The 23,197-nt window shown below is 39.4% G+C and overlaps 1 protein-coding gene across 1 annotated transcript; it reads right to left on the bottom strand.

The window, feature by feature from the left end:
- Nucleotides 1-5,519: 5,519 nt before the first annotated feature.
- LOC306855961 (uncharacterized protein) lies at nucleotides 5,520-20,975 on the bottom strand. Its single transcript, XM_079394932.1, has 3 exons — nucleotides 20,918-20,975; nucleotides 20,307-20,426; nucleotides 5,520-7,795 (listed from the first exon to the last, which is right to left on the bottom strand). The coding sequence occupies exons 2-3, from the start codon at nucleotides 20,389-20,391 to the stop codon at nucleotides 6,402-6,404; spliced, it is 1,479 nt and encodes a 492-aa protein (XP_079251058.1). The 5' UTR covers nucleotides 20,392-20,426; nucleotides 20,918-20,975; the 3' UTR covers nucleotides 5,520-6,401.
- Nucleotides 20,976-23,197: the final 2,222 nt, after the last annotated feature.

The following is a 23,197-nucleotide window of genomic DNA, read 5'->3' as shown; positions in this document are numbered from 1 at the left end:
CCCAGGACGCGATCTTCCCAGATGTCCTTCACTCCGGCGCCGGGACACCACGGACCCTGGTTGCTGCAGCAGCGGAGGACGCGAGCCAGGCCTCGGGTGACGACTTCTCCCCCCCCCCCCCCGTCTTCGAGATCTCCACAAGGAACCAATTCGCCCCCCTCCGCGAGACAGAACGTGACGTTGTGACCGTTGGAGACTCCATTGTCCGGCACGTCCGTGCTACGCTAGCTGAAGGTAAAGTACACGCTTCTAACATCCCCACCACCTCTACTCTGTGTGTTTCTCTGCACAGACCCTGTGCACCCAGAAAGCGATCTTCCCAGATGTCCTTCATCTCCACCCGGAACCGCTCCGCGAGACGGAATGCGATGCTGTGGTCGTGGGAAGCTCCATCGTCCGGCACGTCCGTGCTACGTCAGCTGAAGGTAAAGTGCTCACTCACTCACTGTTTCCCCGGTGCACGTGTTCTCAATGTTTCTGAGCAGATACCCGCAATCCTGAAGGGCAACGAGAACATCGGTGCTGTCGTGCTGCACGCGGGGGCCAACGACATCAAGCTGCGGCAGACGGAGACAACGAAGAGGGACTACAGGAGCCTGATCGAGACGGTACGCAGCACATCGCCCGCGGCGACGATCATCGTGTCAGGACCGCTTCCCACGTATCGACAAGGAAACAAAAGGTTCAGTAGACTGTTTGCTTTAAACGAATGGTTATCGTCATGGTGTAAAGAACAGAAACTGCTCTTTGTTAATAATTGGAATATTTTCTGGGAGTGTCCTAGGCTTTTCCGTGCTGATGGCCTGCACCCCAGCAGAGTCGGAGCAGAACTCCTGTCGGACAACATCTCCAGGACGCTACGCTCCATCTGACTAGTAAGCCAATTCTCAAATAACTGCTATGATGACTTTTGTTCAACCCACTTAAGATAGAAGTACTTGCGTTGTCCAATCTATACAGACTGTGTCTGTTCCCCGAATAGCGAGGTCAAAATATAAATTTAATGCAGGATCTAGAAAAAATCTGACCGTGATTAAACCAGAAAAACGCAAAATAAATGAACAAAAACTATTTTTAAAACTTGGGCTCCTAAATATTAGATCACTCGCACCCAAAGCAGTTATTGTAAATGAAATGATCACAGATAATCATTTTGATGTACTCTGCCTGACTGAAACCAAATGAATATTTTGGTCTAAATGAGTCTACTCCACCGAGCTACTGTTATAAACATGAGCCCCGTCAGACTGGTCGTGGCGGCGGTGTGGCAACAATATATAGTGATATTCTCAATGTTACTCAGAAAACAGGATACAGGAGGTTTAACTCATTCGAACTACTTCTGCTCAATGTTACACTGTTAGATATGCAAAATAAATCTCTCCTATCTCTTGCTCTGGCTACTGTGTATAGACCGCCAGGGCCATATACAGATTTCCTAAAAGAATTTGCAGATTTCCTCTCAGATCTACTAGTTAATGTTGATAAACTGCTAATTGTCGGAGATTTTAACATTCACGTTGATAATACAAATGATGCATTAGGACTTGCGTTTACTGACCTAATAAACTCTCTTGGAGTCAAGCAAAACGTCACCGGGCCCACTCATCGTTTTAATCATACGCTAGATTTAATTATATCGCATGGACTTGATCTTACCGATATAGATATCGTACCTCAAAGTGACGATGTTACTGATCATTTCCTTGTATCGTGCATGCTGCCTATTACTGATATTAGTTATATGGCTCCGTGTTATCGTCCGGGCAAAACTATTGTTCCAGCCACCAAAGACAGATTCACAAATAACCTGCCTGATTTATCTCAACTGCTCTGTGTACCCATAAATACACATGAACTAGACGAAATGACTAGCAACATGGGCACTATCTTCTCTAATACATTAGAAGCTGTTGCCCCCCTCAAATTGAAAAAGGTTAGAGAAAAACGTACTGCGCCATGGTACAACAGTTATACCCATTCTCTCAAGAAAGAAACTCGTATTCTTGAGCGCAAATGGAGAAAAACTAAATTAGAAGTTTGCGTGGAAAAACAGTATGTCCAGCTATAGACAGGCTCTAAAAGCTGCCAGGGCAGAGCATATCCACAAACTCATAGATAATAACCAAAACAATCCAAGGTTCTTATTTAGCACAGTGGCTAGATTAACAAATAAACAGACACCACCCGATCTAAATATTCCCTCACAGTTTAATAGTAATGACTTTATGAATTTCTTTACTGATAAAATAGATAACATCAGAAATACAATATCAAATGTAGATTCTACTGCGTCTAGTATTTCAGCTTCATTCATCGCACCCAAAGAAAAACTGCAGTGCTTTACAACTATAAGACAGGAAGAGCTAAATAAACTTATCAGTGCATCTAAACCAACAACGTGTTTATTAGATCCTGTACCCACTAAATTACTGAAAGAGTTGTTACCTGTAGCAGAAGAACCGCTTCTCAATATTATTAACTCATCGTTATATTTAGGTCACGTCCCAAAACCATTCAAGGTGGCGGTTATTAAGCCTCTTATTAAGAAACCACAACTAGATTCAAATGAACTGGCAAATTACAGACCCATTTCAAATCTTCCGTTTATGTCTAAAATTTTAGAAAAAGTTGTGTCTACTCAATTATGCTCCTTTTTGCAAAAAAATTATCTCTATTAAGAATTTCATAGTACAGAAACTGCACTTGTTAAAATTACGAATGACTTACTACTTGCTTCAGATCAAGGCTGCACCTCATTGCTAGTATTACTTGATCTTAGTGCTGCGTTTGACACTATAGACCATAATATACTCATAGATCGATTACAAAACTATACTGGTATTCAAGGACAGGCTTTAAGATGGTTTAGATCCTACCTGTCCGATCGCTACCACTTTGTTCATTTAAATGGGGAGTCATCTCAATTATCACCAGTAAAGTATGGAGTACCACAAGGATCTGTCCTAGGTCCTCTGCTATTTTCAATTTACATGTTGCCCCTTGGAAATATTATTAGAAAACAAGGGATAAATTGTTAATTAATTGCTATGCTGATGATACTCAATTATATATCTCAACAAGACCAGATGAAACTTCTCAACTATCTAAGCTAATAGATTGTGTAAAAAGTGTAAAAGATTGGATGACCAATAATTTCCTCCTACTAAATTCAGATAAGACAGAGATATTACTTATTGGACCAAAAAACAGTACACAGAATCTCGTGGATTATAATTTGCAACTAGACGGATGTACTGTTACGTCCTCTAAAGTCAAACATTTGGGTGTTATTTTAGACAGCAACTTGTCCTTTGAAAATCATATTTCCCATGTTACAAAAACAGCATTCTTCCATCTTAGAAACATTGCCAAGCTTCGAAACATGCTACCTGTTTCTGATGCAGAAAAGCTAGTTCATGCATTCATGACCTCTAGACTGGACTATTGTAATGCACTGCTAGGTGGTTGTCCTGCATCTTCAATAAACAAGCTACAGATAGTCCAAAATGCAGCGGCTAGAGTTCTTACCAGGTCAAGAAAATATGATCATATTACCCCAATTTTACAGTCTCTGCACTGGCTACCTATTCAGTTCCGTATCATTTACAAAATATTATTACTTGCCTATAAGGCCCTAAATGGTTTAGCTCCTGCATACCTAACTTGTCTTCTACCACGCTACAATCCAACCCGCTCTCTAAGGTCGCAAAACTCTGGACTTTTGGTAGTACCTAGGATAGCAAAGTCCACTAAAGGAGGTAGAGCTTTTTCACATTTGGCTCCCAAACTCTGGAATAGCCTTCCTGATAACATTTGGGGTTCAGATACACTCTCTCTGTTTAAATCTAGATTAAAGACACATCTCTTTAGCCAAGCATTCACATAATGCATTTTATAATCTTGTACTGCAGTTATATCTGATCAGACGTACATTATTATTATTCTTTAGCTTGGGTTGAACAATTAATTTTTGCTTAGATGGAACAGCAGCTACGCTAATCATGTCTCTGCTTGTCTCTCCGTTTCTGCCACGTAGCTAGGAATTACAGAACTTCAGTCTGGATCCAACCATTACATGATCTGAGATGACCGAACACCTGTGTCCCTGATCGTAGGCAGAGGCCAGACACCTGGATGAACGCCAGAGACAGATCCCCATTGAGGACCCCGCCACTTAGACAGCCATCGGAAAAGACCACTGGAACCAGCTGAGCCCATTTAATCTGACTTGCTGCAGTTTGGAACTGAACTGCTGGTTTGTTTGGCCAGAAGAGAACTGGCCCCGACTGAGCCTGGTTCTCCCAAGGTTTTTTTCTCCATTCTGTCACCGATGGGAGTTTTGGTTCCTTGCCGCTGTCGTCTCTGGCTTGCTTAGTTGAGGACGCTTCATTTCCAGCGATATCGTCGACCTGATTGCAAAGACACTATTTAAACTTATTGACACATTATTTTCCTTTTTTGATATTGTGCAGTGCTTTGACACAATTTGCATTGTAAAAAGCGCTATATAAATAAAGGTGACTTGACTTGACTTGAAAAGATAAATACAACCAATTCAGCCAATTCAGGAGATTTTGTCTTACTGTCTGTGCTTTCGGTCGAGTTCAGTCTTTTCCCGGTTCAAGGAGTCTCTACTTCAAATTTCTCTGCTTTCAGGTGAATTTCTTTCCTTCCCGGCTCAGAAAAGATCGCGCGCTGATAGCGGCTTGGTAGGTTGCTGTCACGAGAATACTCTTCAGTGGTTGGTTGGCCTCGTCCTGACTTGATGACGCTCCCAGGAAGTTGGTTCACTTTCGGAGGCTTTTAGATGTTAAAGTTCTTTGGAAGCTTGAGTCTTGATCTCAGTTGCAATGCTCGGCCGTGATGTTAGTGGCAAGAAGCGCTTTGCAGCGCGTGAGCAAACGAGAGACGAGCGAGTTGAGCTTAAGCTTCTCGTTTCCAACAACAACTTTTTACAGTTGGGCATCTGTTTTTAACGGGCCGATTTGGGATCTGCCCCCGGGTGACTGACCCAATCGGATTCTTCCTGTGGGGCGGAGCCCCGCCCTGCACAGCTGCGTTTTGTGCATACATTATCTTGTTCAGTTCTTTATCACATTAAGAACTTACTGACAGCAGATTTCTATTCATATTATGATCATACACTGCTGAGAAAAGATCATTTTCATTCACACCATATTATTACTCATGAAATCAGCTTTCATCTGAAACCAAACACCTACGTATTTGATATGCACAATACATATATCCTTTGTATTCATTACCCGGTTAATGCATCGATTAAACGATCCTAAATTCTAAATAAACACATCCAGCATGTGAACTGAACACTAGGCATCAGGTGAAGTTATGCATCACAAGATTACAACAATATCATACGTTCCAATAACACAGTAAAGTTTATACATGTCGTGACAACCTTAATATATGCTGTGAATATAATATATATATATATAGTGTTTTTTTTCCCGAGTATATCGTTTCAATAGCAGAAACTAGTATAAATTTTCCTTTTTAAAATCCTTGAGCAAAGCATTTTGCTGTGTCTATTAGCAGAGCCCAACGGCGCATTCCTGGGATGTGCTGATAGCGCGAGGTCATGGGAAGGTCACTTTCGTGGAGATCTGGAGATTTTCTTAGTTGGACGTTGATCGTAAAAAGTCTTCTTCAGCGATACTTTCCTTGAATTACTGCAAACTTAATGGAGAGAGATTAGGGAGTGTTTCTGTGGAGTTTCTCCAAATGACAAGGGCTTTTCCCTTGTCCCACTTTATTTATGATATATCCAGACAAGCACTTAAAGTTGCTCTTCTATTAAAAGCATCCAGATGTCTTTTTCCAATATATCCTGGTTTTTGTAGTCCCAGGAGAAAAGGGGGTTCGGAGCGAGCGGTGGGCTCTGGAATGCGAGCTTTGATTCTTGTTTCAGGAATGTGTTGAAAATAGGTGTATGTGTGTGTATCCTGATTTCGACCAGATTCTACAACAGTTTGTAAAAAAAACTCTACTTTCCTTCATGAAAGAGTAAGCAAACTACAAGTGACACATATACGTAAGACAATTGAACGATATGAAACTCATAAGCAAGCACAATTTATTGATTTATATCATGAAGCAAAATGACATACAAGAATGAAACTTTCTGACATTGTTCTTTGGGCAGGAACTCCATCTTTGAGTTGATCTGAATCTCAGTTTTGAATCTGAGTTGAATCTGCTGGTTTTGAAGATGAACTTTATTCACTGTGAAAACTTTAGATAATGTTTCTTTGTCATGATGCTTGTAATGTCTGGTTAGAACAGATTTATCCAGATGATATTTTACTGCTTGATACATTATTGTGTCACATTTGGTGATGACACAAATCAGACCTGAAAGTGCTGAATCTGAAGATGATCTACGTACGGTGATTGTTTTTTGTATGATTGTGTAGAGCAGAGGATTGACTGAAACACTTCCCACATGCAGTGCAGTGATACGGTTTCTCTCCAGTGTGGATCCTCTCATGTGTGTTCAGGGCTCCTGACTGACTGAATCTCTTGCCACAGTGTGAACACTTGTAAGGTTTCTCTCCAGAGTGAATCCTCTCATGTGTTTTCAGGGCTCCCGACTGACTGAATCTCTTGTCACAGTGTGAACACTTGTAAGGTTTCTCTCCAGTGTGGATCATCTCATGTGTTTTCAGGGCTCCCGACTGACTGAATCTCTTGTCACAGTGTGAACACTTGTAAGGTTTCTCTCCAGTGTGGATCATCTCATGTGTTTTCAGGGCTCCCGACAGACTGAATCTCTTGTCACAGTGTGAACACTTGTAAGGTTTCTCTCCAGTGTGGATCATCTCATGTGTTTTCAGGGCTCCTGACAGACTGAATCTCTTGTCACAGTGTGAACACTTGTAAGGTTTCTCTCCAGTGTGGATCATCTCATGTGTTTTCAGGGCTCCTGACTGACTGAATCTCTTGTCACAGTGTGAACACTTGAAAGGTTTCTCTCCAGTGTGGATCCTCTCATGCTGTTTTAAACGGCTTGCTGAAGTAAAAGTCTTCTCACACTCAAAGCACATGTACTCTCTCACAGCAGTGTGCATTTTCTGATGTACTTTTAAATATTGCAGATGTGAAAAACTCTTTCCACACAAATGACATGAATGTTGCTTCTCCTTTGTATGAACTCTCAGGTGATTCTTCAGGTTTGAAGCTCTCAAAAATGTTTTTCCGCATTGATCACATGTGTACAGTTTCTCTCTATTGTGGAAGTTCACGTGATCCTTAAGAGTTGATGATCGTGTGAAACTCTTCCCGCACTGATCACAAGTGAATGGTTTCGCTCCAGTATGAATTCTCATATGGTCCGTAAGGTTTCCTGTTAGTGCAAAACTCTTCCCGCACTGATCGCATGTGTACGGTTTCTCTCCAGAGTGAATTATCTTGTGTCTTTTCAGGGTTCCTGACTGACTGAATCTCTTGTCACAGTGTGAACACTTGTAAGGTTTCTCTCCAGAGTGAATTATCTCATGTCTTTTCAGGGTTCCTGATAGACTGAATCTCTTGTCACAGTGTGAACACTTGTATGGTTTCTCTCCAGAGTGAAGTCTAAGGTTAAAATTAAGATTATATTTGCATGTCAAACTCTTTCCACACTGAGTGCAGGTGAAAGATTTCTTGGTTCTTGTTTTCCTTAAAATTATCTGTTTGCTTTGACAGCAGCTCAAAGGTTTTTCTCCAGTTTTGAAGTGATATTCATCCTCAAATTCACTGAAATCTTCACTGCCCTCATTGTCTTTAATCAACTCTGAAATAAAAGCAAAAACAGTTTCTTTGTCAGTAACTCATAAAAAAGTAAAAAGACAAAATTGAACGCTGGTGTAACAGTGTAAAGTAGACAATTGCTATACAAAATATTGATCATTTTCATGCAGTTTTATAAATACATCTAGTACATTATATATTTTGTCATTTAGCAGATGCTTTTATCCAAAGCAATATACAAATTATGACAATAGAAGCAATCAAAACCAACAAAAGAACAAACTGCAAGTGCAATGACAAGTCTCGGTTAGCATATACACTCACCTAAAGGATTATTAGGAACACCATACTAATACTGTGTTTGACCCCCTTTCGCCTTCAGAACTGCCTTAATTCTGCGTGGCATTGATTCAACAAGGTGCTGAAAGCATTCTTTAGAAATGTTGGCCCATATTGATAGGATAGCATCTTGCAGTTGATGGAGATTTGTGGGATGCACATCCAGGGCACGAAGCTCCCGTTCCACCACATCCCAAAGATGCTCTATTGGGTTGAGATCTGGTGACTGTGGGGGCCATTTTAGTACAGTGAACTCATTGTCATGTTCAAGAAACCAATTTGAAATGATTCGAGCTTTGTCACATGGTGCATTATCCTGCTGGAAGTAGCCATCAGAGGATGGGTACATGGTGGTCATAAAGGGATGGACATGGTCAGAAACAATGCTCAGGTAGGCCGTGGCATTTAAACGATGCCCAATTGGCACTAAGGGGCCTAAAGTGTGCCAAGAAAACATCCCCACACCATTACACCACCACCACCAGCCTGCACAGTGGTAACAAGGCATGATGGATCCATGTTCTCATTCTGTTTACGCCAAATTCTGACTCTACCATCTGAATGTCTCAACAGAAATCGAGACTCATCAGACCAGGCAACATTTTTCCAGTCTTCAACCGTCCAATTTTGGTGAGCTCGTGCAAATTGTAGCCTCTTTTTCCTATTTGTAGTGGAGATGAGTGGTACCCGGTGGGGTCTTCTGCTGTTGTAGCCCATCCGCCTCAAGGTTGTGCGTGTTGTGGCTTCACAAATGCTTTGCTGCATACCTCGGTTGTAACGAGTGGTTATTTCAGTCAAAGTTGCTCTTCTATCAGCTTGAATCAGTCGGCTCATTCTCCTCTGACCTCTAGCATCAACAAGGCATTTTCGCCCACAGGACTGCTGCATACTGGATGTTTTTCCCTTTTCACACCATTCTTTGTAAACCCTAGAAATGGTTGTGCGTGAAAATCCCAGTAACTGAGCAGATTGTGAAATACTCAGACCGGGCCCGTCTGGCACCAACAACCATGCCACACTCAAAATTATTTAAATCACCTTTCTTTCCCATTCTGACATTCAGTTTGGAGTTCAGGAGATTGTCTTGACCAGGACCACACCCCTAAATGCATTGAAGCAACTGCCATGTGATTGGTTGATTAGATAATTGCATTAATGAGAAATTGAACAGGTGTTCCTAATAATCCTTTAGGTGAGTGTATATATATATATATATATATAGTTAGTCATGGCCAAAAATAGCGGCACCCTTGGTAAATATGATCAAAGGTGGCTGGGAAAATGAATCTGTATTGTTAATCCTTTTGATCTTTTATTTAATAAATTCATAAAAATCTAACCTTTCATTGGATAATAAGAATTTAAAATTGGAGGACATATAATGAAATGTTTTTTTCTCAAATACACGATTATTGGCACCCCTAGAATTTCTTATGAGTAAAATATCTCTGAAGTACATTCCCATTCATGTTCACAATTTTGAGCACTCCAGGGTGATTATGAACAAAATTATCCAGCCATGGCTTCCTGTTTCACAGAAATATAAATAGGAGGGAAAACAAAGCCCAAATTCCCTTAATCATCCATCACAATGAGAAAAACCAAAGAATATATGTCTGATGTGCAGCAAAAGATAATTGAGCTTCACAAATTAGTGAAGTGGCTTTAAGAAAAGAGCTAGAGCAGTGAAAATTCCCATTTCCACTATCAGGGCAATAATTAAGAATTTCCAATCAATATAAAATCTTACGAAAATATATATGCAAAGAAAAAAAAATTACATTTATTTAACAATTCGTCTTTTGAAAAGCATCCGATGGACGCAAAGTGCGTACGCTATTCTCTGTCATCAGTAATGCATGGAAACGTATTGTACATTTATTTACGCTTTCTACAGACGGAAACAGCGTATCCATGCATTACTGATGACAGAGAATAGCGTACGCACTTTGTATCACATCAGATCACATCAGATCTATAGAGCCCCTGAGGAACAATTCCACTCATTCTCTACTATAGGAGAGGAAGAATTGTATAAATTTATTAAATCATCTAAACCAACAGCATATATGTTAGACCCTATTCCATCTAAACTACTAAAAGAGCTGCTTCCAGAAGTCATAGATCCTCTTTTGGCTATTATTAATTCATTACTGTCGTTAGGATAGGTCCCCAAAACCTTCAAAGTGGCTGTTATTAAGCCTCTCATTAAAAAAACCACAACTTGACCCCAAAGATTTAGTTAATTACAGACCGATATCGAATCTCCCTTTTCTGTCAAAGATACTAGAAAAGGTAGTATCCTCGCAATTATATTCCTTCTTAGAGAAAAATAGTATTTGTGAGGAATTCCAGTCAGGATTTAGACCGTATCATAGTACTGAGACTGCTCTCATTAGAGTTAATAATGACCTGCTCTTATCATCTGATCGTGGTTGTATCTCTTTATTAGTTCTACTGGATCTTAGCGCTGCGTTCGACACTATCGACCACAACATTCTTTTAAATAGACTAGAACACTTTGTTGGCATTAGTGGAAGTGCCTTAGCATGGTTCAAATCGTACTTATCAGAACGCCATCAGTTCGTAGCAGTGAATGAAAAGGTATCATATCGATCACAAGTGCAGTACGGAGTACCCCAAGGCTCAGTACTAGGGCCGTTACTGTTCACGCTTTACATGTTACCCTTGGGAGATATTATCAGGAGACTTGGTGTTAGCTTTCACTGTTATGCTGATGATACTCAGCTCTATATTTCTTCATGGCCTGATGAAACACACCAAATTGAGAAACTAACGGAATGCATAGTCGATATAAAAAACTGGATGACGAGTAACTTCTTACTGCTAAATTCTGATAAAACAGAGGTGTTAATTATCAGACCTAAAAACCCCACATGTAATAACCTAGAACACTATCTAACACTTGACGGCTGCTTTAGGAACTTAGGTGTGCTGTTTGATAGAAATCTTTCATTTGAAAGCCATGTTTCTAGCATCTGTAAAACTGCGTTTTTCCATCTCAAAAACATATCTAAATTGCAACCTATGCTCTCAACGTCAAATGCAGAAATACTAATTCATGCGTTTATGACCTCAAGGTTAGACTATTGTAATGCTTTATTGGGTGGCTGTTCTGCACGTTTAAAAACAAACTCCAGCTGGTCCAAAATGCAGCAGCTAGTCCTTACTAGAACCAGGAAGTATGACCATATTAGCCCGGTTCTGTCAACACTGCATTGGCTCCCCATCAAACATCGTATAGATTTTAAAATCTTGTTAATTACTTATAAAGCCCTGAATGGCTTGGCTCCTCAGTACCTGAGCGAGCTCTTATCACATTATAGTCCTCCACATCCTCTGTGTTCTCAAAACTCTGGCCATTTGATAATACCTAGAATATCAAAATTGACTGCTGGCGGCAGATCGTTCTCCTATTTAGCACCCAAACTCTGGAATAATCTACCTAATACTGTTCGGGAGGCAGACACACTCTGTCCGTTTAAATCTAGATTAAAGACACATTTCTTTAACCTGGCTTACACATAACAGCGCACTGAAGCGTTTTTTTCCCCACTAGTTTAATGTTTATGAATGAATTTAACGTGAAAGAATATCGTTAATCTTGACAAACTATATATCCTTCTGAAGGTCTAAGCCTCAAGCATCGACGACAGATCGCTGTTTTCCGATGGAAAGCTTATAAGGAATGTATTTGCTACATTTGTGTAAGCAGTACACATCAAAACAGGCAGAATAAAAAAGCCGTACGTACCTTTATCATTGTAATAACGAGCCACAAACGCGTCCACTGCTGAAATCCCAGTTTAGTTAGAGAGGTAAGGGTCCACAGAACAACATCCCAGCGAGCACTTTTAGTCCAGCGAAACAATAACGTTGTAATAAGGATGAATATTCCTTTGTTTACATTTCATTTCTTCGGGAGAGTTATTGTTCGCGTCCGTTATGGAATAAATTACGCTCAAAAACAGCGTCTTGGTGGTAAAAAAACAACACGGTGCTGTAGCATACGGTTTTACAAACAGAATGAGACCGTCCACGGAAAAAAAAGTCTCAGAAAAGCGGAATATAGATTATTTGAATTTGGCGCTCCCTCCTGCCGGCAGTGACGCTTCTGTGATGCAGCTGTCATCTGAGCGGGGCGTAACTTAGCGATCTGCTTTATCCATAAAAAACAGTTTTTTTTTTCTTCTACATTTTTTATGTGTGTGTGTGTGTATTGTGTGGGGAATGTGGCCGTATCTGCATGATTATAATATGTATGGACGGACATCAGCGTGTTTATTACCGACTCTATGACGGCTATCATTGTGATTCATTGATCAGCTATTATTGATTATATGGCCCATCTGTATGATTATCATCTGAATGGAAGCACATCAGCGTGTGATTACTGACTGTATGACCATGTCTGCCAATATCACTTCATGTCTGGCAATCAGAATACTTCAGTATACATACTATATACAAAGCATTTTTTTCCTTTTTTTTTTTTTTTCCTTTTTTATTACTCAAATAATTATTTTTGTATTTTTTAGTGCTCAAATAAATCTGTCTATTATTTTATAATTGAAAAACTATGCAGGAACATGTATAATGACTAAAATAGCTTGTATAATTCTGCATCCATTTGGTGGTTATTTTTCCTCAAACAGGGGGGAGGGGGGGACTATAAATAGTTTCAGAAAAAATATTGCAGGAATCTCATTTTTCATGGTATCTTCTTCAAATTTGAAATATAAACTCATGAGACATGTGGCTTTCAATCCATTACTTTTCTGGATTGCTCCAGGACTTATTTCATGTATTTGTATATGAAATAAAAAAACATTCAGTGTGGAAAAATATTTTTCAAGGCACGTCAGTGTCTATAACTTTTTATCTTTTGGAGCATTATCAACTCAGGATGATGGATAGTAAAGCATAGAGTGTCTTCTTTCCAAAGATACCTAATTTGTTTGTGTAGCACACTTTGTCACGAACTGTTACCATTTTAATTTAGGTAGGTTATTTTCACCTGTGAGGCCCACAATGGGGGGCTAAGGTTAACAGGTTAAAGGATTGTTAGGCTGCATTAATTAGATCAACCGGAACTGGGAACACTTCCCATAACACATGTACTCGTTACATCATAAGAAGAATGGCATCTACGCTACTATTTGTCTATTTCTATTCTGTTTCTCAGTCGGTGTCCGGATCAGATGGTGGATCAGCAACCAGAGACGACCTCTACAGCCCTGAACGTCAGTGGAGACCAGGAAACCGAGATGAGCGCCAGAGACAGATCCCCAGATGGAGTTTTGGTTCCTTGCCGCTGTCGCCTCTGGCTTGCTCAGTTGGGGACGCTTCATTTCCAGCGATATCGTCGACCTGATTGCAAAGATCCTATTTAAACTAATCTGAGCTGGATGATGACATCACTGAATTCAATAATGAAATGCCTTTAACTGAAAATCTTTCTTTTTTATAATCTTTCATTTTACATTATTGACATACTATTTTCCTATTTTGATACTGTGCAGTTGCTTTGACACAACTTACATTGTTAAAAGCGCTATATAAATAAAGGTGACTTGACTTGACTTTGCATCCATCGGATGCTCTCCAAAATGGCTCTACGCTGACACAGAGAGACAGAAAGGAGATGAAGATGGACTATTTTGACAATGTTTTTTATACTTTTCTGTGCCATGACAGTTTAATTTACTTGGCAGTCAATGGGACAGTCCCAAGCCTCCCGGTTTTCATCCAAAATATCTTGTTCCGAGGACCAACAAGGCTTTTACGGGTTTGGAATGACAGGGGGGGTAAGTTATTAATGACAAAATTTGCATTTTGGGGAGTAGTATCCCTTTAAGGTTCATGGTATATGTAGTCACCACTTTAGTTGAGGGGCCACACACATGAAGTCATGAGAAGCTAGGGGTGGGAATCTTCAGGCACTTCACGATCCGATCCGATTCTGGGAGTCACGATCCGATTCCAAAACGATTCTTGATCTACATTTTTTCCCCCAATTAATTCTTCTGCTGTGCAAATACATCTTTACATCTTAACCAAAATTGCAGTTTCTATGTGTTTTATTTATAATTGGAATCTCTGTATATAAGTAGTGCCATCTTAAAAGTAGAGGTGTGAATCTTCACTGGTTTCACGATTCAATTCAATTACGATTATCATTATCAACTCAATATCATGATACGTCATATTGTCAGTTTTCAATATTACTGCACATGGCTACATTTTCATATAAATTTTAAATAAAATTTATTTTGTGCACCATTTACTTTATTTTTTATTATACAAGCAGGCTACTTTTTAAAAACAATTACTTATTTTAAATAAGTGTTCTTTAACCTGTTAACCTTCGCCCCCATTGTGGGCCTCGCAGGTGAAAATAACCTACCTAAATTAAAATGGTAACAGTTCGTGACAAAGTGTGCTACACAAACAAATTAGGTATCTTTGGAAAGAAGACACTCTATGCTTTACTATCTATCATCCAGAGTTGATAATGCTCAAAACGATAAAAAAGTTATAGGCACTGACGTGCCTTGAAAAATATTTTTCCACACTGAATTTTTTTTATTTCATATACAAATACATGAAATAAGTCCTGGAGCAATCCAGAAAAGTAATGGATTGAAAGCCACATGTCTCATGAGTTCATATTTCAAATTTGAAGAAGATACCATGAAAAATGAGATTCCTGCAATATTTTTTCTGAAACTATTTATAGTCCCCCCACCCCCCTGTTTGAGGAAAAATAACCACCAAATGGATGCAGAATTATACAAGCTATTTTAGTCATTATACATGTTCCTGCATAGTTTTTCAACTATAAAATAATAGACAGATTTATTTGAGCACTAAAAAATACAAAAATAATTATTTGAGTAATAAAAAAGGAAAAAAAATAGAAAAAGAATGCTTTGTATATAGTATGTATACTGAAGTATTCTGATTGCCAGACATGAAGTGATATTGGCAGACATGGTCATACAGTCAGTAATCACACGCTGATGTGCTTCCATTCAGATGATAATCATACAGATGGGCCATATAATCAATAATAGCTGATCAATGAATCACAATGATAGCCATCATAGAGTCGCTAATAAACACGCTGATGTCCGTCCATACATATTATAATCATGCAGATACGGCCACATTCCCCACACAATACACACACACACATATAAAAAATGTAGAAGAAAAAAAAAACTGTTTTTTATGGATAAAGCAGATCGCTAAGTTACGCCCTGCTCAGATGACAGCTGCATCACAGAAGCGTCACTGCCGGCAGGAGGGAGCGCCAAATTCAAATAATCTATATTCCGCTTTTCTGAGACTTTTTTTTCCGTGGACGGTCTCATTCTGTTTGTAAAACTGTATGCTACAGCACCGTGTTGTTTTTTTACCACCAAGACGCTGTTTTTGAGCGTAATTTATTCCATAACGGACGCGAACAATAACTCTCCCAAAGAAATGAAACGTAAACAAAGGAATATTCATCCTTATTACAACGTTATTGTTTCGCTGGACTAAAAGTGCTCGCTGGGATGTTGTTCTGTGGACCCTTACCTCTCTAACTAAACTGGGATTTCAGCAGTGGACACGTTTGTGGCTCGTTATTACAATGATAAAGGTACGTACGGCTTTTTTATTCTGCCTGTTTTGATGTGTACTGCTTACACAAATGTAGCAAATACATTCCTTATAAGCTTTCCATCGAAAAACAGCGATCCGTCGTCGATGCTTGAGGCTTAGACCCTCAGAATGATATAGAGTTTGTCAAGATTAACTTTGTCCCGTTTCATTTTTATTCTATTAGAAAACAATGACACATGCAAACAAAGAGCGTTCAGTGCGACGTCGCTCTGGTGAACGTTAACAGGTTAAGTATCCAAAAGTTTATGGACAATAGTTATGGGTTTTTCTTTTTTTTCCTCAGCCTTATTGCAATTTGATTATTACTGATGAGATCATAGACAGTGGCAGCTTTAACAGGCTGCATTCAGACTAATGCACAGATCTATTTCTATATATCACATGTTTTGTCCTGCTCTGAAAACATAACTGACTGCGTGTACATCAGTTTCGTATAAAAGTATAGAAAAATGCAAGTGCATTTAACCACAGCCGCAATTGAGCTTTAAGACAAGCAAACACAAAGTGCACGTGAAAGTCTGTTAGTGTGCGAGTTTCGTGCATCTAATAGTACTGCATTCCAAATGGTATAAATGAAAGCATATCTAAAGTAAAACATGGTGAGTAGAAGCACACACTGTCAAGCAATGTGCACGTCTCACAGTGCAAATTCTGTGCAACGAAGTCTCTAGCGCACACATGCCATTTGCAAAAAAAAAAAAAAAATAATTGAAATGCATCGGAGAATCGATTCTTTCTCCCACCCCTAGTCACACGTCCCCCTGGTCCATTTCCTTCAGCACCTCCGCTTGGTAGGCTTGAATGATGGCCATGGTGTGGAGAGCCGCGCCTACCTGTCCCCCCGCCGATCAAAGTGGAAGTGGTCCTACATCCTCAGAGTCGGAGGCCACGATAAACAAAATATCCTCCAACCCCAAGGAAACGGCTTCCCGTGCCTCCGGGCTGGGCGCAGGACAGCCGCAAGAAAACTCAACCGGAGAATCTGCATTGTGACGCTCGGCGATGGAGGGAAAGTGAAAACTAACTCTCCATGGCCTCAAGTAGGGCTGTGTATTGGCAAGAATCTGGCGATACGATACGCATCACGATACAGGGGTTGCGATACGATATATTGCGATACTGTAAGCAAGGCGATATATTGGGATATTTCTTATTTTAGGAATAGGTTATACTTTTAGGAAAGCTATCATTAAGAGCACACCACTATATGCAAACCTTAGCAATAATTAAATAAAAAATGTTTAACCAGAACTGGGATATTCAGATTTATACTGCCTGCAGATCAGACTCCATTCACCAGACCACATCACTATCTGCCTGTGTTAATGAGCTAAAAGCCTGGCTTAGTTCTAATTTACTCCGTTTGAATTTAAACAAAACAGAAATTTTAATTACTGACCCCCCTTCACTAAAAAAATATAGTAAATTCTTTCAGTTTCAACCTTGATGCTAAAACATTTTTTCCATCTGCTACTGTCAGAAATTTAGGCATTACTATTACACTGCCAAATCCTCACATTTCCACAACAAGATCACCAGCGCTCCAGACATGCGTAATCTCTTCAGAACATTTAATTCTCTCCTCTGTCCCCCTCCTCCACCTCCCACCACTTTGATAACCGCTGATGACTTTGCCTCTTTTTTCACAGACAAAACTAGAACAATCAGCAACCAGTTCTCAACTCCGCAGGACCTCCGATCAACCACATCCACCGCTCCAGCTCCCATCTTCTCCTTCTGTCCCCTCACCGAGGCAGAAGTATTCAAACTTCTCCTCTCCAGCCATCCTACAACATGTCCTCTCGACCCGATCCCCTCACATCTTCTCCAAACAATCTCTCCCACACTCTTACCCGCACTCACACACATTATCAACACATCTCTCCTCACAGGCATCTTCCCCACAGCATTCAAGCAGGCTCAGGTAACCCCACTGATCAAAAAACCTACATTAAATGCTTCTCTTTTAGAAAACTACAGACCTGTCTCTCTCCTTCCATTCATAGGGAAAACACTCGAACGAGTTGTCTTCTTCAACCAGCTCTCGCGGTTTCTTTCACTGTACAACAAGCTGGATGCTAAACAGTCAGGCTTCAGGAGTGGCCATTCAACAGAGACTGCGCTACTCTCAGTCACTGAAGCCCTGCGAACTGCAAAGGCTGATTCCAAATCGTCAGTCCTCATTCTGCTGGATCTCTCTGCTGCTTTTGACACTGTCAATCATCAGATTCTCCTGTCTACCCTCTCATCACTGGGCATCACTGGAATTCCACTTCGCTGGTTTGAATCCTATCTCACCGGTAGATCCTTCAGGGTGGCCTGGGGAGGGGAGGTATCCAAACCACATCAACTGGTCACTGGAGTTCCTCAGGGATCGGTTCTTGGACCCCTCCTCTTCTCCACGTACACTACATCGCTGGGTCCCATCATACATGCACATGGCTTCTCCTATCACTGCTACGCTGATGACACACAGCTCTATCTCTCTTTTCAACCAGATGACCCAACGGTAGCTGCACGGATCTCAGGCTGCCTGGCGGACATCTCGGCATGGATGAAAGAACATCACCTACAGCTCAACCTGGCAAAGACGGAACTTCTGGTCTTCCCTGCCACTCCGACTCTACGGCATGACTTCACGATTCAGTTCGGCTCATCAATGATTACCCCATCAACTTCGGTCAGAAATCTTGGTGTAATCTTTGATGACCAGCTGACCTTCAAAGAGCACATTGCAAAGACTGCTCGTTCCTGCAGGTTTGCACTACACAACATCAGAAAGATCAGGCCCTTTCTGACAGAGCATGCTGCACAACTTCTTGTCCAGGCCCTTGTTGTTTCTAGGCTGGACTACTGCAATGCTCTTCTGGCTGGTCTGCCATCAAACACAATCAAACCTCTACAAATGATTCAGAATGCAGCGGCACGACTGATCTTCAACGAACCCAAAAGAGCGCATGTTACACCTCTCTTCATCTCCTTGCACTGGCTACCAGTGGCAGCTCTCATCCAGTTCAAGTCACTGATGCTTGCGTACAGAACTACCACAGGCTCAGCACCCTCCTACTTCCACTCACTATTACGAACCTACATCCCCTCCAGAAGTTTGAGATCTGCTAGTGAGCGACGCCTTGTGGTACCATCACAGAGAGGCTCAAAATCACTCTCCAGAACATTCTCGTTCACCATTCCTGGCTGGTGGAATAATCTTCCCACCTCTATCCGGAACGCCGGATCCCTGGCAATCTTCAAGCAACAACTGAAAACTCATCTCTTTCGGCAGTACTTGACTTCATCCTAAACTCAAAAAAAAAATAAACTTTCCCTCTATCTTTCTCTCCATCTACTAGCTTGTACTTATTTGAACAATGACTGAGACTTGGTGTTATGAGCACTTCCTCTGTCTGATTGCCTCTTCAAGATGAATCGCTTTTTGTATTCCCCAATTGTAAGTCGCTTTGGATAGAAGCGTCTGCCAAATGACTAAATGTAAATGTAAATGTACTCTTGATCCTGCACTGACTCTGGATGCTTACATTAGTAAACTATCCAAAGCTGCATTTTTCCAGCTTCGTCGGTTAGCACAACTTTGAACATATGTTTCTCCAAAAGATGCTGAATCATTAGTGCATGCTTTTATTACATCACGCCTCGACTACTGCAATGCTCTTTTTGCCGGATTACCATTGCACTCTATCTCTCGTTTACAATAAATTCAAAACTCTGCTGCAAGAATATTAACCCATACTAAGCGATCTGCTCACATTACCCCCATCTCATTTAAACTCCATTGGCTCCCTGTATCATCCCACATTACTTATAAAATTATTCTGCTTACTTTTAAATCACTCAATGGCCTTGCTCCCCCTTATCTCTCTGATCTACGGTCTCCTTACGTTCCGCCTCGATCACTTCGATCGTTAGGTTGTGAACTTCTTATTGTACCTAGATTTCATTTTTCATTTCAAAACCTACTTGTTTACCCAATATTTTCAGTCATATCATGTTCTTTAGACACTCCGCTCATCCTGTACTACCAGCTGCAGTATATATGTTTGTGTTTTTTTGTTCTTATACTATGTTTGTATCTCTATTTTCTGTACATAACTGTGCCATGATATGCAACGTCAATCATGTCTATCCCTGGACTGGGCAACTGTCTACTGTCTATTTAACTGACTAATTGATTGTGAAAGGACTGTTATCATTATGAGAATCGACTGTCTTTTCTGAAAGATGGAGGATGAAACGCAATCATGGGCCATTGAGCTTCTCTACTACTTCTTTTGAAACTGATTTCATCATAATTGCTATTAGTATTATCCACACAGCAAAATCCTTATTTGTTTAGTCAGCTAAGTGTGGGCCTTTGTAGAATACGCAACAAATTTTACCCTATAATAATCATGTAGTCACAGTATTTGTGCCTTAATTAGGCCACCCATTCCTCACAAATATCATTAGTTTCTGTAGAAGTGGCCAGAATAAGAATGACTGAGTTCAGCTTTGAGCAAGAAACCAACCTGTTTGTTCCTCAGCATCTTCTTGTTTCAAGCTGAACACTTCTGCAATCCTAATGTCTTCACTCTCCTCTTTAATAAACGCCATCTTTATGGATCTCAGTCACTTCTCCGGGAGTTTTTCTGAGAAAAATAAAGAATAAAGTGCATTTCTGTCTGTGTCTCAGTCAGAAAACACTCAAACCTAGAACTACAAATTACTAAAAGAACACAAATTATACCAACAAAGACACGACAGGTTCAGATATGTATCGTTTATATTTGGTATTTAATGATGTTTATGTTAAATTCAGTAGATTGTACTGTTATGGAAACCTTTGCAGTTGATTGTGAAAACTCTCTTATAGCCTACATCTTTGTCTTCTCGATGCATTTACACTGTTTTATCCAACAGAGCATGTGATCATTGAATAAAACATCTGGTTCAACTTCCTAAAATACCTGTTTTTGACCTGATTCTGGATATAGGGATCTTTTCTGTTTCTCATGTGTGGATGTGCTTTACTCACAAAAATAACACTCATTCATCTTATAGCAAGCACTTCATTCAATAAGAAAGCTTTCGTTTTACGCTTCGACTTCATTTAAAGCCTTTAAATGTTTAAAACACAAACCTTTCTTCAGGTGAGTTATAAGCTTCGCGTTTGGTTAACAGCGCAGCCTTATGACGTCATACAGCCCGTCCAAAATAAAAGTCCCGTTCACGCCCTCAAATCAGAACTATATATATATATATATAATAAAACACATATCAACGGCGTTCAGAGTTGAATTCTTGAGTAATATATTTGTTTAAATATATGTTAAATTCCAGTGAGAGTTTGTCTGCACAAACAATTTAAGGAGCCAGGAACTTTTTAAGTCTTTTTTATTTATTTATTTATAGAAAGGGCTTGGTTATAATATTTACATTTATATATATATATATATATATATATATATATATATATATATATATATATAATTAAATAATAAAAACAAAATTGATTGCTAATTGAATTATTAAAATATAACAAAAATCAGAATACTTTAGCTATGATTTAAAAAAAAAAGCGTATGTACAATTACATCTGAACATCTGCATGTCTGCAGCAAACTTTACTTTTGCAGAATGCAAAAATAAAAAATACAGAATTGAAAAGCACCCCCATATATATATATATATATAAACTATGGTAAAATGCTGTTCTCTGACATGTTTTGCCATGTAATGCTGGTGTTATTCTCTTATCGATGAACTCTTATGTCAGCTGGTGAAACAGTCTCTTATAATTATTGATAATTCACTCTAAGCTCAATGATTCTGAATAAACTGAGATTCATGATTTACGTTTCTTTAAAATAAACATCACAATTCTCCTATAATTCTGACTAGAGAACTAAATAAAATAATGTTATTCACAAGAGGCTCTTTAATATTTAAAATTAATTTGTCTTGATTATTTAAACAAAGGTGGAGTGAATGATTAAAAGACTCAAAGACGTCACTTGTTGCATTACTGGGTGAATCAGGATTTTTAACTAATCTCTTGAATGAATGAATGAATGAATGAATGAATGACTCCATGACGAGTACATTTTTAGCAATCATTTTCCACCACCTACTGATATAACTATATAATTGATACAACTTTAATTTGAAGCTTATAGTCACTTTCAAATGTTTCAAAATTTCAAAAACTCTTATTTTGGTCTGTATTTTAGACATTAGAGTTTATATCAGAAATACAAACTTTTATCACAGTACCTCTGATATTCTGAATTATTGTAAGACAGAAATAATGATACTATGTGACTGAAGAGACTGTGTTTGTGAAGCGGTTTAATAATACCTCTACATGACAACAGCTCTCTGGCTCAGGGGCAGCACCAAAGCAAATCTGAACGTTTGCTGTCACCATTATTATTATTATTATTTCTTAAGCCCAATTTATACTTCTGTGTCAGACCTACGCCGTAGCCTCTCCGCCACAAGCTGTGCGTCGGTTTTCATTTATACTTATACTTACGGACCACTAGTATAGTGTCCAAAAGAAGCCGAAGAAGAAGCGGCTCATTGGAGAAGCATTATATCCATGACGGCAGCAAATAAATATCAAATCATTACATTAATACATTATTTAAAACTAAAAAAAGTGGACAACAACGGAACAGGAGAAGATGGCATTCTTGCAATCTCCACAAGGACGTGTACCACGGCAGATCAACATTGTTTGCCGTGGACAACTGTATAATGCTATGTAGTATAACAAACAAGACACTTGTTCTTGGCGCAGGCCTGTGCGTCTCTGCGTAGGCTACGGCGTAGGTTCAACGCAGAAGTATAATTGGGCTTTAATGGGTCGTGTTTCAGTCACTATTTCATATTCATTCCGTTCTCTGACAACAGAAACAGTAGAATATACCAATGAAACTTTAAAATGAAAATTTAGCTTCATCAAAATACAGTATGTGGGCACAGAGAGGAAACAAATATATAATATATGTAATTTTTTTGCATGTTCAGAAGAAGAGCTGCCCTGTCCTGCAAAAATGTAAACAAGTTTAAACAAGTAAATTTCTCCGTGCAAAGAAAGAGAAGTAATGGGAACCTGGTATTTCATCTAATAGACATGAAAAACATCTATGACCTTTGAAACATGTCTAGTCTTCATGCTCTATGTTGACTATGGTTTCAATAATAATAAACATACATTTGCATAAAGCATCCATATTTGTCCATGTTGATTAGAGTATTAAAAAACTTGAAAAGTATTCATTTAAGGTACATTTAGAACAAATAAAAATGTGTGATTAAGTTGCAATTAAACGCGAGTTAACTCATGACAATCATGCAATTAATCGCAATTAAATTTTTAAATCAACTGACAGCCCTAAAAAAAAAACCAATGATA

This window comes from Barbus barbus (assembly GCF_936440315.1).
Source record: "Barbus barbus genome assembly, chromosome: 3".
Lineage (NCBI taxonomy): Eukaryota > Metazoa > Chordata > Actinopteri > Cypriniformes > Cyprinidae > Barbus > Barbus barbus.
Note: the sequence above shows the minus strand (reverse complement) of the source record. Positions and strands in the feature narration are given on the sequence as shown.

Bases quoted from the DNA above. Each gene is read 5' to 3' on its own strand.
- LOC306855961 (XM_079394932.1), bottom strand. From the start codon at position 20,391: ATGGCGTTTATTAAAGAGGAGAGTGAAGACATTAGGATTGCAGAAGTG. The intron at 7,796-20,306 runs GTTGGTTTCTTG...CTTTTATTTCAG, and splicing joins AGATGCTGAGGAACAAACAG to AGTTGATTAAAGACAATGAG.